A 17,395-nucleotide genomic window follows, 5' to 3' on the forward strand; every position below is an offset into this window, starting at 1 on the left:
AGTAATTTATTCACAGTCACTTGATATTTCTTAAGCACATCCAGTGCCCTTTGAGCTGACTTTGTATTTATTAAACATACTTTTGGTGACCAGTACTTTGTGGGTTTTCAGGATAGCTCAGTGCTTACAAGGCTGGTGTAAATATATGAATTCTTTTAAAATATATTTTTATTGATTTCAGAGAGGAAGGGAGAGGGGGAGAGAGTTAGAAACATCAATGATGAGAGAGAATCATTGATAGACTGACTCCTGCATGCCCTCTACTGGGATCGAGCCCGCAACATGGGCATGTGCCCTGACTGGGTATTGAAAAGTGACCTCAACCACTGACCCACACCAGCCAGGCATGAATTCTCGATGCAAAGTAGGTACTGATCACCTACTTCATGGAACACAGAAAGCCCTTCGCAGGCACCGATGCTCCTGATTAGGGGGTGTAAACCCTTACTCTGCAGTAGTGAGGGCTTTGTCTAGGCCACCTGAGTCAGATAGCATTGCTTCATCAGAGAGCCAATGACATGGTTTGAAATATTGGGTAAATGGAGAGACTTTGGAATTAGAAGTAATCATTATTTTCTCATTTAGGAAAAGGCTCTTTTTATGGAAAGATCTGCCTGACTTGGAAATCTTTGCAAAGCGCAGGACTCCTGATGGTTTTTGTTTCATTTGTTTTTAATGATCAGGAAGACCTGTTGCCCAGAGGCACCACTTATCTCGCTGTGGAGCAGCGCCTGTTAGTCTAGATAAGTTAACCCCTCTTTTGGGATCAGTTTGATGTGGATTGATTAGGAAGACAGGAAAAACTGACAATGTGCCTTCCGTTGATTTTTGGAAGACTTTAACATATGAATTGCAGGCCTGTGTGAACCCAAAGTTTCACAACAAACTATGTATCAACCAATTAAATTGCAGCACCAAGGAGAGAATGGACGTGTTGTATTAGTCTGCCCTTTTCTTTATTGCAAGGCTGTTTACTTGATTTCCGTTCTTGAGGGTGGGGCTTTAGACAACTCCAAGACCAGCCCCACTTCCCTGTGGGAGACGAACAAATACTACCTGGTGATAGAGGTGCCTGTGCCTGGGAGTTCAGTGCCGTCACCTGGGTGCAGTGCTGTCCTGGCCAGGGTAGGAGTTCTGTGAGGGCCTCTAAATAAGATGGCTGACTCTGCACTGCTGGTTTTGAACCAGGAGACAGACAGTGGCTCCATTGCTTTCCCAGTTCTTTTTTGTTGAGGCAGCTGCGTCTCTGGGGGGCGCTGAAGGGAGGTCTAGGCCCTCTTGGCTGATTGGAAGCATTCCCCTGGGGTATGCCCTTGAACTTGTGTGCTTGGCTCACAGAAGATTTCATGTTTCCCATATAACTATGCCATCAATCAACCTTATATCTGAAGACAGCATTGTTTTTTCTTTTAATACTCTTGGGATGATCAGAGTAAGAATAACTTGTATGATGAGATTTAAGGATGTCTAAAATGCGAGTAAGCAAGGAGTAGTTTGGTAAATGGTTGCAATGTCATTCTTTTTTTTAAAATATATTTTATTGATTCTTTTACAGAGAGGAAGGGAGAGAGATAGAGAGTTAGAAACATCGATGAGAGAGAAACATCGATCAGCTGCCTCCTGCACATCTCCTACTGGGGATGTGCCCGCAACCCAGGTACATGCCCTTGATCGGAATCGAACCTGGGACCTTTCAGTCCGCAAGCCGACGCTCTATCCACTGAGCCAAACCGGTTTCGGCTGCAATGTCATTCTTATCAGAGTTTCATTTTGGCCAGAATAGCCAGTTCAATGAGATTTCAGAAAACGAAAATCAGTGTCATAAATATTTGCAGAACATGAGTGTATCCCTTTAACTCATTCTTGGATTTAGACTTCTTTCATCACTCACGTGTTTGGGACCTGAGTGTTGCGCTGCAGGGAAAAGGTTAGCTCTCTCTGGGCAGGTAAGCTGCTGGTTGCTAAGGGCAAGCGAGAGTCACTCTGAAAGTTCACCAGAATTACCTTTACTGCAAAGCTGCAAAATGCTTTAATATATGTTTCTCTAGGAAAATTAGTATGTTCCTCATTTGCAAAAGATCATGGCTGTCTCTTTTCTCTCTTATACTGTGAGGAAGGGTCTTGCCTTTTTCACTTTGTATCATCATAGGCAAGAAAGACACTTAGCTGCCTAGCAGCGTGTTTGGAGGCACACACTGACTGTGCGCCAGGCGGGCAGTCGCCCGGCCGAGCATCTTGTGACCTGCTTAGTTGCTATGCCAGGCCCTAATCCAGAAATAAAGTAAAGAAAAAAGAAAAGAAAAGAAAAACAAACAAACCCAACAAGCACACATGGTTTCCAGAGCCAGAATCAACAAATACAGAGAGGTCCTCTCCAGACAGGGCCAAGTTCAAGTGTGTAATGCATCGAAAAGCCAAACAGAGACCCAAGGAGTTTGGGAAAGTGGGTAGGAAAATCCCCAGGTCAATGAATGACTCAGTGTATTCTGGTTCATGGTGTGGCGTTGTGCGCTGAGAGGGAGGTCAGATATTTAATGCTACAGAAAGCAAGTGGGTTGCATCCACCTTCGTGGGTTATTTTATGTTAGGATGTAATTGAGGCAGGGCTCCAGAGAATATCAGTGGGATGCTCATATTGGGTAACTGAGGAAAGCTTACCAAAGGGACTGTGTTTACAGCAGTGGTTCTCAACCTTCTGGCCCTTTAAATACAGTTCCTTATGTTGTGACCCAACATAAAATTATTTTCGTGGCTACTTCATCACTGTAATGTTGCTACTGTTATGAATCGTCATGTAAATATCTGATAGGCAGGATGGTCTTAGGCGACCCCTGTGAAAGGGTTGTTCGACCGCCAAAGGGGTCGTGACCCACAGGTTGAGAACCGCTGGTTTAGAGGAATGGTCAGGACTTGGAAAGCAGCCTGGGTACCAGCAGCCTGGGTACCAGCAGCCTGAGTACAGGTAAGCCGCAGAGCTCAGCAGCCCTGTGCCTGGTGGAAGGAGGGGAGGGAGCTGTTGGGACCTGAAACAAAGCTCTAGGGCAGTGGTTCTCAACCTTCCTCATGCCGCGACCCTTTAATACAGTTCCTCATGTGGTGGTGACCCCCATCCATAAAATTATTCTCGTTGCTGCTTCATAACTGTAATTTTGCTACTGTTATGAATCACAATGTAAATATCTGAAATCCAGGATGTATTTTCATTGTTCACGACCCACAGGTTGAGAACCGCTGCTCTAGGGAGAGGGCTCTCCAGGGCGCTGCAGCTTAGCCAGGGAGTGAGCCAGGGGAATACAGATCCTGACATCATTCTTGTCTCACCCCATCCTCCTGATGGTGCCTCCCGTTAGCTGGACCCCATCAGCAGTGGCTGACCCCAACTGGAAACTAGAGGGCAGGGCCCAGGATTCCATCCACACACGTCAGCCAGCCCCGGCTCAGGCCAGCTCAATGGATGTGGGGTTGGGGGATGCAGGGGGCAAACAGAAAATATCCGGCATAAGGACTTGATGACTCTCATTTTTATTAGAGAGGAGCCAGGGAGGAGGGGGAAGTGAAGCAAGTCATGCATTTGCCAGTCGTTCAGCAGCTGTGGCTCTAGTGCCCTCTGTGTATTGTGTATGCGGCCAGGTGCTGGGGGTGCAGCCATGAACAACACAGGACAAGTTCTCTGCTTTTGTGGACCTAACCTTCCAATGGGCAGAGGCAGGCAACAGTAGTAAACAAAGCAAAATAAGTAAGTTGCCATTGTGTGAGAAGGTTATAGTGCTACACGAAGAACAAGAGCCAGGAGGATTGGGAGCATGAAGGTGGAGGGCAGGTTTTGGTATAAGATGGGTGATCCAGGCAGGACTCATGGAGGGGCAGCTGGCCAGATTCATGAAGGAAGTGGGGGGTGGGGGAGGACCTGTGTGAGCCATGCAGCGATCTTGGGGAGGAGTTTGGAGACACAGACAGGCCAGCGTGAAGGACCCAGGGCAGGATGTGAGTATAAGAAGGCCAGCAGAGGCAGAGTGGGAAGGACCTGGGAGGAGTGAGGTTGAGACAGGACTGGGCATCCCATCACATGGGGCCCAGCCACTCCAGAGACCTTTGCTTTTCCTCTGAATAAGTGAATTCCATTGCAGGGTTTGAGCAGAGCGTGACATGACTGGACGTTTTATTTTGTGCCTGTATTTTTGTCTGTCATTTGGCGAGTAGGATCATAGGGGCCAGGAGTAGCAGCTGGGAAGGTGACTGCGGAGTCCAGGGAAGCGACAGTGTAGGTCACAGAGGAGGGAGAGTGACAGGCTCAGATTCTGCATAGATTCTGAAGGCGGAGTCAGGATGCCCCCACAGTGTGTGACAGTCAAAGCTCACCCCCCTTAGTTTGTGCTGAAGATCTCTAAGGATGGGGTGCTGCCATTGGGTGAGAAGGGGCAGGCTGCAGGTGGAGCTGAATTTAAGGGAACAGAATTGTTAAGTGAGGGCCTGCTTAGGTGTTAATTAGGAGTAGGTTAAAACTAAACCAACCAAACACAGCATTATGTGTATGAGAGTGCCCCAAGAACTAATTTCCTAAGAGACACAGAGACTCTTTAGTGTTTGGGGCCCTCTGCTGGACAAGTGTATTATTAATCTTCAGGGAATTCTCCGCATATGGCAAAAGTACACTTGCAAACATTATTTAGGCCAGTGATGGCGAACCTGTGAAACGCGTGTCAGAGGTGACACGCGAACTCATTTTTTTGGTTGATTTTTCTTTGTTAAATGGCATTTAAATATATAAAGTAAATATCAGAAATATAAATCTTTGTTTTACTATGGTTGCAAATATCAAAAAATTTCTATATGTGACACGGCACCAGAGTTAAGTTAGGGTTTTTCAAAATGCTGACACGCCGAGCTCAAAAGGTTCGCCATCACTGATTTAGGCTCTAGTTTTCTTTTGAAATATGTGAGAATAAACCATGTGGCTATTTGTTATAACCATGAGGGGGAATGTTATGAGATTCTGTATTGGAAGGCTGGGACTAGGAAACAAATCTAGAAGAAGGTTGGCAGTTACCTGTCACCTGGATTACTTTGAAGTATTCAGGTGTCAGAACTGCCTGGGGGAGGTTAGGAGCTTGGAAGCGATCCATTCTGAAAGCTAGGAGATTGTCAGTTGAGCGGAACCACCACTTGTGTGTGTGAGGATGGAGAATGGAGTGAAGATGGGAGAAAGGGTCGGGAGAAATGTCAGTGGCTTGTCATACGGGCACCATTCCTACCTACTTGCCTCCTTTCAAACAAGTAGATGTCACTAATGATCCATCATCAGACCTGTGCCCTTCCACTGTTTCCCATGCCAGGGCCAGGGTTCTGGAGTGGGTCTTCATCATTTCACTGTATATCTATGATACAAGGAAAATATTCATCGTTGCTCATAATTGGGTCCATATTTCAAGAGTCTGCTGTTCTGTCTTTTAAATATGAGAATGTCCCTGACCCCGTTCTTGGATAGAAAGACTTTCTCCATCTGAGCCTTTCTCTGGGGCCAGTGCAGGTTAGGGACAGTGGCACTGCCTTTATGCCTGGGTCTGAAGTGTAGGGCAGGGACCAGTCCATCTCTTGCTCATCTTCTGACCAGGGTCACTTTGGAGCAGCAAAAAGAACGGAAGGGGCGGGGATCGAATTGTAGGATTGATGTGGGTTTGAGGACTGGCTGGTGTCACTACCCAAGATCTTGGGGAAAAAAAATCACTTAAATGTTTTGAGCTTCAGTTTCCTCAACTGTAAAATAAGAAAGTATAGCCACCTTGCAGCGCTCTTTGGGTGGTGGGCGGCTGAGAGAGAATGTGGGTTCAATGCCTCGTAGATAGGATTCCTTTAAATTAATACAACTTCATGTTTTTCAATGTAAGTGACATTAGTGTTCGATCAGATGGCCCTTTGGTTGTAAGCTGCTTGCATTTTCCTTCCAGGGTTGACAACTTTGGCTTGGGCCTTTTGCTTCGAAGCAAGCAGATAAAGCGCATGATCTCTTCGTACGTGGGAGAAAATGCAGAATTTGAGCGACAGTACTTATCTGGTGAATTAGAGGTAGAGCTGACACCTCAGGTAAGAAGACACTCTGCTTTTCTTTTACAATACTAACTTGTTTTAAAATGTACCTTTTCCTCTCTAGAAATGTCTTTGTGCAAGATGGGTAAGGCAGAGAGAATGCTATTTCGTAGGTCCCACCTGTTGGTTGCTAGAATCTAATATTTTCTGTTGCTATCCAACAGAAAAAGGAAGTATTTCTGATGAAGATCTCTAGGTAACAGGATAAATTTTAAAGCTTGATACTAGAATGTAAATTATACTGGAAGCATGCAAAAGGACTTGCTGAAATGTTTGAGGGTTGCCTAAAGGTCAACTCATATGGGTGTTTATATTATAGGTTGAGATACCTTAGCCTTCATTTTTTGGAGCTATTGAAAATTAGCCTAGTATATTTTTTGCATTCCTCCTTATTTTGTCGGAGGGCATATACATGGGAGAGGAACTTCCTTAATATTTCTTTTTTTTAAAAAAAAAACTTTATTGTTGAGATAATTGCATATGTTCCTCCCCCCCTCCTTAGCCTCCCTCTACCTGGGTCCTGCCCCACCCCAGGCCTTCACCACCCTATTGTTTGTGTCCATAAGTAATGCATACATGCATATAATATCTTTGTTTAATCTCTTTCTGCCCGTCCACTCCCCTTCACTCTGAGAATTGTCAGTCTGTTCCTTTTCCATGCCTCTGATTCTATTTTATTCACCAGTTTATTCTGTTCATTAGATTTCTTATTTGTTTACTTTGATTTTTAGATTCAATTGTTGATAGGTATATATTTGTTGCCATTTTGTTGTTCATATTTTTTATCTTTTTCTTCTTCCCCTTTTTTTTAAAACATATTTTATTGATATTTTACAGAGAGGAAGAGAGAGGGATAGAGAGTTAGAAACATCAATGAGAGAGAAACATTGATCAGTTGCCTCCTGCACACCTCCCACTGGGAATGTGCCTGCAACCAAGGTACATGCCCCGGTCGGAATCAAACCCGGGACCTTTCAGTCTGCTGGTCGACGCTCTATCCACTGAGCCAAACCGGTCAGGGTTTCTTCCTCTTCTTAAAGAATACCCTTTAATGTTTCATATAATACTGGTTTGGTGGTGATGAACTCCTTTAGTTTTTTCTTGGCTGTGAAGCTCTTTATCTGACCTTCAATTCTAAATGATAGCTTTGCCGGGTAGAGTAATCTTGGTTGTAGGTCCTTGCTATTCATCACTTTGAATATTTCTTGCCACTCCCTTCTGGCCTGCATAGTTTCTGTTGAGAAATCAGCTGACAGTCATATGGGCATTCCCTTGTAGGTAGCTAACTGCTTTTCTCTTGCTGCTTTTAAGATTCTCTTTTTGTCTTTAGCCCTTGGCATTTTAATTATGATGTGTCTTGGTGTGGCTCTCTTTGGGTCCCTGTTGTTTGGGGTTCTCTGTGCTTCCTAGACTTGTAAGTCTGTTTCTTTCACCAGGTAGGGGAAGTTTTCTGTCATTATTTCTTCAAATAGGTTTTCAGTATCTTGCTCACTCTCTTCTTCTAGCACCCCCATAATGCGGATGTTGGTACCCTTGAAGTTGTCCCAGAGGCTCCTTACAATATCTTTATATTTTTGGATTCTTATTTCTTTTTGCTTCTCTAGTTGGGTGTTTTTTTGCTTCCTCATATTTCAAATCGTTGATTTGATGCTCAGGATCCTCTAGTCTACTGTTGAATTCCTGTATAGTATTCTTTATTTCAGTCAGTGTATACTTAATTTCTGAATGGTCCTTTTCCATTTTTTTGGCATTCTCACTAAGATCCTCGAAGGTCTCACTAAGTCCCTTGGAGGTTTCTAAAGATTTTTGAGTAATCTTATAATTGTGGTTTTGAACTCTATATTCAGTAGTTTACTTTCTTCACTTTCTTTCATTTGTGACATGTTTCTTTGTCTCCGCATTTTGGCTGCTTCTCTTTGTTTGTTTCTGTGTATTGATAGAGTTGCTATGTGTCCTTGAGTTGATAGAGTGGCCTCATGGAGTAGGTGTCCTATAGGACCCGGTGGCTCAGACTCCCCAATCACTTGGGATGGATACTCTAGGTGCACCCCTTTGTGTGCTGTGTGCACAGTTTTGTTGTAGTTGAGCCTTGATTGCTGTTGGTGTTACTGGGAGGAATTGACCTCCAGGCCAATTGGCTGTGAGGACCAGCTGCGACTACAGTGGGAGAGCTGCTATGCAGGAGATACCCTTATGGAGCAGGACTTGCTTCAATGGGGCTTTGGTGCTCACTGAGTCTGCCCCTTGAGTGTGTTGCTTATGGATGTGTAGAGTTGTAATCTTGTATGGTCTGACACTGACACTGGCTCTTGGGTCTCCAGGGAGGAGTAAAGTCAGCCACTGCCTGGGGCCACTCAGCAGGAGCTACAGAGAGATCTGCAGAGATCTGCAGATTCCTCCTCTTTGTATCAGGTTTGGAAGTGCTCACATGAGGCCCAACTGTGAAGCAAGGCAGGCTGGTGCTGTACTGAGTCTTGGGTCTTTTATTGATAGATTTGGGGCTCCCAGACCCACCTGCAGCTTGTTTGAGAGATTTTAGCCTGAGCAAGGACAGGTCATTCATATGCAACAGCTGCTGCACACAGCTTGGGTGGGGTTGTAAATTGAATGAGGCGGGGTCACAGGGAATCAACAAGGTGGAGCAAACTGAAGCTGACAGTCAGCCCTGTGACCAGGGAGGTCCCAGTATAGGAACAATGATCCCTGTGAGCACCTCTGTCTGGTAGAAAGCCACCCCTGAGTTCCTGCCCCTATGCCAGACAATCCAGTTCCTCCTCATATGTGTCTGTGTTCCTCAGAGATTCACCCTGGTGCTGGAGCTCAGAAGGAGCAGGACTTTGTAAGTTCAGTTTGTGGTGCCAGCCTTTTAAGAGGGACAGTTGGGTCTCTAGCAGCCTCTGTGTCACTGAGCCCCAATCCACACTGGTTTTTACAGCTCATAGTTCTTACTGCCCACAGGGACTTCTTTTCCCAGCTCTGGGACCCTGGGCTGGGGGTCTGGTGTGGGGCTAGGACTCCTTGCTTCTCCTGGTGGCCTCTGCAGAGACAGTCTCCCTCCCGATTAAAAAAGCGGCACATGTGGGTGCTATACCAGCCTGTTTCGTGCTTCTCCACCTCCTACCAGTCTCAGTGTGCTTTCTTCTTTACTTTTCTAGTTGAAGGGCTTCCATTCAGCCAGCTTTCTGGTGGTTCTAGATGATGGTTGTTCTGTATTTTAGTTGTAATTTTGATGTGGTTGTGGGAGGCTGTGAGTACAGGCTGTTTGCCTACGCTACTATCTTGGTCTGAAAAGCTTCCTTAATATCTCTTTTACATTCTTTCTTTAAGCTGACGAGGTCAGCGTCTCCCTCCTCAATGTAGTGGCAACTTGTTTGGTGGCCTGAGAGTCAGGAGGGAGTGTAGATGAAGAGTTGGGGATCAGGGCTCCCTGTGGGGTGGATGTGGGGCTTGGTGGTTTCTGCAGAACCATTCTGTTTTCAGGCTCTTGCCCAGTGGGACACAGAAGGAGTGAAGCATTTAGGGTGGGTGGACATAAAACACATTCTAACCTAGGGCTGGTTTGAGGATTGAATTTTTGTGTACGTTGGTAACTTAAAATACCCGGAACACAGAGTACAGTCATCTTATCCTTTGGATAGGGTAGAACAGTGTTTTATCTATACATATTTTCAGTGAAGCCCCAAGGCCCCCCCTTCCCCAGAATATCCCACGTGCTTGAATGCCTCAGTGTTTCAAATGCTAGTCATTAGTTCCTTCTTTGAGTTTAGGTCCCAGTTAAAGTAGAACATTGGTTTCAGGTTGGGACAATATTAACACCGTGCCATTAATACCTAACCTCATTCTTACTACTGATTAGCCATTTAGCAGTCCAGCGTGACTAGGATGTAGCTGGACCGTAACCACAGCCCTCAGTGGTGGAGAGGGTGTTGGAATGTGCTATTGGAGTTTGTTGCCTTCTGGCAGACTCCGTGGAAAGGCAGTTGGAGGTGGGAGGGAGCTTGGAAATGAAGGTGACCAATGAGAGATACAAAGAAACTTTGCCTACAGCTGTTTGTCCTCTGAAACAAAATTTGAAGGACTCTTGGTTTTTAAAAACCAGTTTACACAATAAGACCTGAAGCAGAGAGGCATGGAACAGACTGACATACCTTGATGTGGGGTTGGGGGTATAAGAAGAGATAAACCAAAGAACTTATATACCTACAGGCATAGCCCATGGACATGGGCAATAGCATAGTGAAAACATGGGGGAGGGGGTGGTAGGAGCTGGGAGGAGGGAGTAAAGTGGGGAAAAGGGGTGATATCTGTAATACTATCAACAATAAAAAGTATATTAAAAAATAAAAATAAAATGAAAACCAATTTACTTATATGTTGTAGTTTGGATTTTTCCTTAGATAATATTGTAGATCAAATACGAGAATGGTTTAGGATACATTCTAGATAAATTTGAACATTTTATATTATTCTACAATAATCATTTATTATTACTGATGATAAGATTCAGGCCATACCTACATATAGCACACAGTAAAACCCAGAATTTATTTTTGTGATTTTTAATATATATAGTTGAAGTTACATGTGTCAGATTTGAAAACTCACTTAAAAATAGTACAAATAGACTGATGTTGAACATGTCGTCGAAGCCAGCAGGTGACATGGAAGGTGAAAGCGTCATTATGTGAATAAGCAGTTACATGTTGTGGATTAAGAATAGAGAGGCTGCCCTGGCTGGCATGGCTCAGTTGGTTGGGTATTGTCCCGTGCACTGAAAGGTTGCCGGTTTGACTCCCTGTCAGGACAATGCCTGGGTAGCAGGTTCAGTCCCCAACTGGGGTGTGTATAGGAGGCAACCCATTGATGTTGCTCTCACATCGATGTTTTGCTCTCTTCCTCTCCCCTCCTCTCTCTCTCTCTAAAAATTAATGAAAGAAAACAAAAAAAGAGAAAAAAAATAGAATAGAAAGGTTGTTATCTAGAGAGGCAGTAATTATTTTAAATTAATCTCCTAGCGTATGTTGTTAGTGAAATACACCAATTTACCATGCTAGGTACCGCTAGGTACCGCTTGACTCTGTGTCCACGTGCAGAGGGATGCGTACTGACCTTGTGGGGTGTTGCTTGCTCACCTGTAGGGCACACTGGCAGAGAGGATTCGTGCCGGCGGCGCTGGAGTTCCTGCCTTTTACACCAGCACAGGCTATGGGACGCTGGTGCAAGAAGGAGGGGCCCCCATCAAGTACAACAAGGATGGCAGCATCGCCATTGCCAGTAAGCCCCGAGAGGTAGGACGCGGTCATCCAGGGGACACCCGACCCCACTGTGAGCACAGGGTTCTGGTGACTCGTTGGGGAAATCGGTATAAAACCACCTCTATGTGAGAACAAGCACTGCCATTCATTAGCATAAATACGTTAGGTATGATTTCCAGCTAAAACTGAGCATCTGCTATTCATTCAAATCATACAGAGAAACCAGATTAAGTAAATGAGAAAAAACTGCAACTGTATAAGATGTGCGAGTTAAGATTGAATTTTTACCAATGTAGGAGTCTTTATAATTGCTGATTATGCTTATGAGGAAAGTAGAGTAGCTACCTGATATAAATGCTATTAAAGGCTTCATGCTCAGGCCTCTTGTGCAATTGAAGGATGAGAAAAAGCCAAGGCAATCACAAGTTTATCCTCAATATTAAAATATGGAATTCTGTAGTGGAATGAATGGGGAGTTCACATTATCACCTTCATTTTGTACACTAGACACACTTGAGCTATAGGCTGAATAACTTCATTTTGTTTAAAGTGCTGCATAGGGGGTAACTTCACGCACATACTAGGAAAGCATAGAACTAAAACAGGCTCTTAGTCCCTCAAAAAGGTAATAAACAAACAAATGATTAGTAATTATAATTTGAAAAATATGTTAAATAAGCTTATCATTAAATAAACTCTAGATATTTGAGGTGCCTTAGATTTGAGGCAACTTCTAAGCATACACAGGCCCATATTTCATGACTGGGTTTTTAGCATCTTTCCCGTCTCCATGCCCCCCTGGCTCCAGGAAGTGAGCACAGAATGCAGAGATGCTCAGCTTGTCGCTAGGAAAGTGAACACTTAGAATCAAGGGGTGATCTCTTATCAACTTTCTGCTCATGGAGATGTTAGCTCTGCACCCCCTTTCTGAGGGAAGATGCAAGGTCCGCGAACCTGTGCCCTGCTGTCCTCTGAGCAAGCCCTTTACCTGGAGCCTTGCCGTTCTGATCAAGGTGACCTTGGCTTTTGTTGACATTTTTGATATTCCATCTTTAATGCCTAATTAAACTTCAAAAGTTCCTGACCAAGTAAAAGGCAAGAGTCTATTTATTACAATGGATCTTAAGAATATAGGTAAAGATGGACAGAAAATTGGGTTAATACTTGAGGAGCTCGCTATCATTAACTCACCCTGGGAAACACAAGATACACTAGACTCTGTCCTGAATATCTGGGTTCATTTCTGCCCTGAGTCGGGTACATGAATCTAGTAGTTTGTAATTTTGTCTTGAAACAACTCCTATTAGCTCTTTATCTCCCTTGCTTATCATAGGAAGGGGAAGTGAGTGAATTCCTTAATTTATTGACATTTGTTGAGTTCCTCTTTCCCAGGAACTTTGGAAAGGGGGGTCTAGACCAAGTCCCCCCTGTGGTGGAGGAACTGACAGGGAATGAATAGACAAACACACATGTCAGTTAAGTAGGGCCAGGACAGAGAGACGGATCAGTGGCCGCGAAGGCAGTGTTTCAGGTAGGGTTAGGGAAACCTCACTGTGAAGGTGACATTGGTAGAGAGACCTGAATAAAATAGGCGAAAGAGCTGGGCAAAGATCACAGGGTTGTGATCTAGTCAGAAGGCAGAAGGAGGACAAGGTCCGGAGGCAGGCTTGCCCTGTGTGTGGAACAGCAGGGTGGTGAGACTGGAACAGAGTTAGTGAGGCTGAGAGCAGTGGGACTGAAGGTTGAAGAGAGACAGGAGCCAGATCACATGAGTGTGGATTTTACTGAGAGTGGTGAGCGGCCAGCGGAAAGTTGGGGGGGAGTGATGTGATCTGAGCTACATTTTGGCAAGTTGTAGCTGTGGGGAAGTGAGGTTTTTTTGCAGCAACCAAGAGCAGCAGCAGTGAAAGGGATTAAGAGGCTGTTGCATTAATCCAGGTGGGAAGGTAAAGTGGAATTGGTGAGGAGTGGTTGGAATAGGGGTATATATTCATAGTAAAGCCAACAGGATTGACTGGTGGGTTGGTGGTGGCCGGAAGAGAAGACAGAATCAAGTATGCTGCTTGTTGAGAGGGGCTGGGCATGGGGGTCAGCAAAGAGCTCTGGCAGAGACCGGTGCGTTGAAGACGTCCACCGTGCTCCAAGAGGAGCCGCGCAGTAGGCGCACTCGGGATGGGAACTCAGAGGCATCGGCATAGAGTATTCAAGCCTTTGGGACTAGATGAGTGGCTGGGGCTGGAGAGCAGAGAGAGAACACCTCGTTTGCATATAAAGGTAGGGAAGAGGCCTTGAAGGAGCAGGAAAAAAGAATGGGAAAGTGTCTAGTGAGTGAAGTGGAAACCCAGGCGATTTGAAAGATGGGACATTTTACAAAGGAGCGTGTGATCAAATGTGTCGGCGTGTGCCGAGGTTGGGTAATAGCGTATTGGGAAGTGACCATCAGATCTGGACACAGAGGTCGTTGGTGACTTTAAAGGGTAATTCTTTTAGAGTAGAGGGTTTTTCTGGAGTGATGAAAATTTGACTGGAGTGGATTCAAGAAAGGACTGGAAGATGAAGTTGAGGCCATGAAATGCACAAGTCTTTCAAGTGAGTAGAGTGGCCAGTTAGACAAAACCAATTCCTTCTCTTTTTTAAAATTTTAGAATAATAACTAAAACTCACCAACTGCTAGTGCGTAGATCGTCAGGAAATTATATAATTAAAATTTAAAAAGCCAATTTTTAAAAATTTACTTTTCCCGGGGTTAGCATATATTTAGATCTATATGTAGTTTTCTAGATCTGTATGTAAAATACTCCATAGGTAAACATTATCATTGATGCTCACAGTAATGACTCTTAAATACATAATACCCTTTTAAAAAAAACTAGATATTGATGTGCAGTTTACAAATATCTTTTACATAACTTGCCTACGTTTTTATTAAATGAGATCCTCATTCATCACTGATTCCATAAATTCAATATTTTCTAGAAGGAAGGTGGGATAATGTCTTTAAGGAAGCTGTTGTTTAAGAAAGAATTTTTTTTTAAAAAAGAAAGAATTTTAGTTTTAAACCATAGTATAGTTAAAGAAGTTAATGTACCCAAACTTTCTAGGGCAGCTTTCTATAAAACGCATGCTGTTTGTCCACTAGGGGGTGCGGTGGTAACGGGAATGGAGTGCTGTTTGTAAATGGCTCCCATCCTCATAGCGATGGATGGAGCACAGCTTCCACGTTGTTCCCAGGGCCGTTACATAGTTTTGCTTTAAGCTTCTTCCCTTCTTCACCCCGACCCCTCCATTCATAGTAGAACTAACGGCAGTAAGCATACACAGGTCAATAGCATTCCATTAGACCAGAAGAGAAGATATAATAGAATAAAATATCGCATTATAGTAGCATCAGAAACTATGAGGAACCTGTGACTAAATCCTAAAAACATATACAAAGCTTTTGGAGTGAAAATTGCAAAACTATTGAAAGAAGTAAAAGAGACTTCAAAAAATATTATGTTTATGGGTGGGACCATATAGTGTGTCAGTTCTCTCTAAATTCCTCTACAAATTCTAGGAATTCCAATTCAAATCGCAACAGATGATTATATATTAATTAAGAGAGGTGGCCCTAACCGGTTTGGCTCAGTGGATAGAGCGTCAGCCTGTGGACTCAAGGGTCCCCGGTTTGATTCCGGTCAAGGGCATGTATCTTGGTTGCGGGCACATCCCCAGTAGGGGGTGTGCAGGAGGCAGCTGACCGATGTTTCCCTCTCTTCGACGTTTCTAACTCTCTATCCCTCTCCTTTCCTCTCTGTAAAAAATCAATAAAATATATTTTTAAAAAAATTAAGAGAGGTGAATGGACTTTGAAAACCGTTTCATTTATTTTTTGTTCTTTTAAAATATATTTTTTATTGATTTCAGAAAGGAAGGAAGAGGGAGAGAGAGAGATTGACACATCAGTGATGAGAGAATCATTGATTGGCTGCCTCCTGCACACCCCCTACTGGGGATTGAGCCTGCAACCCAGACATGTGCCCTTGACCAGAATCGAACCTGGGACTCTTCAGTCCACAGGCCAACACTCTATCCACTGAGCCAAACCAGCTAGGGCAGAACCATTTCACTTATATAAACAGTACATTGTATGGTTTTTTCCTTGGGGAATGGGGAAAGAGGGACAGGTATTATGTTCAATATGTAACCTATGGACACAGGTAATAAAATGAACACTGACATACACAGTCGTAGCTCAGTTCCTCAGGTTGTCACTGAGCCTTTGCACATGCTGTTCCCTCAGTTCCCCCTTCCAGCACTTTCACTCAGTCCCAGTTGCCTACCACACTCATCCTTCGGGTCTCCCTTTAGATTCTTCTCTCTCTGAGAAACCTTTCCCAGCTAAGCTTGTGCCCTCTTATCTGCCTTTGCCAGAGCTCATATCACAACCAAACAGCAGCCGTGCAAATACCTGACAGCGCTCCCTTTGTCTCCTGCAGGTGAGGGAGTTCAATGGTCAACATTTTATTTTGGAGGAAGCGATTACAGGGGATTTTGCCTTGGTGAAAGCCTGGAAGGCAGACCGTGCAGGAAACATCATTTTCAGGTAGTGTGATGGCCTTAAAAAAGACTAATGTAGTGCATTTCAGCAACTTAATATTTCAATATTTCTCAAGTTATGATTACAAAATGGATATCTTGATGTGTTTGGTATTTAAAATTTTATTTTAAAATGGCTGAAAATTAACAGTAGCACGCGTGTGTGCGTGTGCATGTATGTGTGTGTGTGTATGAACAGCAGTCTCACTGTTACGGAGTACTGGCGGGTGTCTGTTCTGATTGGTGGATGTCCACGTTGCTCTGCTTGTTAAGTATTTGCACCCATATACCCTTGAATTTAGTCCCATACAAATTATGTTTTCCTCCGTGTATTTTAGTTGCCAAGACCTGTTGCAATATTGACATGCTTACAGAACGTGAGAAAAGCACACAATTACATTTTATTTTGATACTAGAGGCCTGATGCACGAAATTCATGCAAGAGCAGGCCTTCCTGCCCCTGGCTGATGGCACCGGCTTCCTTCTGGTACCCAGAACCCGGGCTTCCCTCACAGCCCAGGCTTCGTCTGGAAGGTTGTCTGGAAGGACATCTGGTCTAATTAGCATATTATGCTTTTATTATTGTAGATTGTTATTTACATGCACTGTCTTCAAATGCCCAAGTTACTTTGATGTTCTGGAAAGATATTGCTAGTAATTACTTAAGTCAGGCCTTTTCCGGTCTTATTGCTGTCTATTAGAAGTCTTACCTTAATAGTGCTCAATTTTATTCTCATTAGCTGCATGGCCAAAGATATGCTTAATAGACTTGAAAATCTTTTGATTATCATAAGCTTGCTTAACACTTAAAAAAGTATTTAATATTTTGGATTTATAGATTATATAGTTGTTGTTTTTTTTAAAATTATACCACCTTTCAATATATGCATAAAGTTAAAAACTTTTTCAAAATGTTTGGTATTAAAAATTTCACCTATTAGGTTATAGAAATCATTTTTTTCTCATAATATTGTCATTTATTGCTTTTAGTTAGCAATTTTTTATCTTTATCAAATGCAGCTTTTGTGCGATCACAGCTAAATACTCAGTGACCACTCTCACACTGTTTTTGTTCATTTCTGAAGAACTTATAATATGTATACTATGTTTGATTTCTTGAATTCAATCAGTTTTTGGAATTACAGCTAACTTTGGCCATTACAGAAGACATTTTGCATCATATCTATCGCACTTGACACATTGGTGTATTGTTTGTGAAGTTCAATTGCTATTTAAAAAAAAAAGCAATGAAATTGTATAGCAGCAAATGGAGATGAATTATTCAAAATATTTCCACGAATTTATCCCATGCTCCATTGCCTGGCCCCGGTATCTAAGCACTGCACAGGGCTATTTTAAGTACAGGCTTTATGCTTGTGGTTCAAGTACACATTACGCTTTGATGTGAAATGAGAGCGCATATCACCCATGGTCAGGTCACTTCGATTCTTAAGATACTGACTTTAGAAGAGTGAACA

At 43.5% G+C, this 17,395-nt stretch overlaps 1 protein-coding gene across 2 annotated transcripts in view; it reads left to right on the forward strand.

The window, feature by feature from the left end:
* The window catches only part of OXCT1 (3-oxoacid CoA-transferase 1), a 130,386-nt gene that overhangs the window by 10,408 nt on the left and 102,583 nt on the right, over nt 1–17,395 (forward strand). For both annotated transcript variants that reach the window (XM_059694861.1, XM_059694862.1), the window contains exons 4-6: nt 5,946–6,081; nt 11,223–11,372; nt 15,818–15,924. In XM_059694861.1, coding sequence (XP_059550844.1) covers nt 5,946–6,081; nt 11,223–11,372; nt 15,818–15,924 — 393 coding nt within the window. The remainder of the gene's footprint in view (nt 1–5,945; nt 6,082–11,222; nt 11,373–15,817; nt 15,925–17,395) is intronic.

The sequence above is a fragment of the Myotis daubentonii genome, chromosome 4, assembly GCF_963259705.1.
Source record: "Myotis daubentonii chromosome 4, mMyoDau2.1, whole genome shotgun sequence".
NCBI classification, from domain to species: domain Eukaryota; kingdom Metazoa; phylum Chordata; class Mammalia; order Chiroptera; family Vespertilionidae; genus Myotis; species Myotis daubentonii.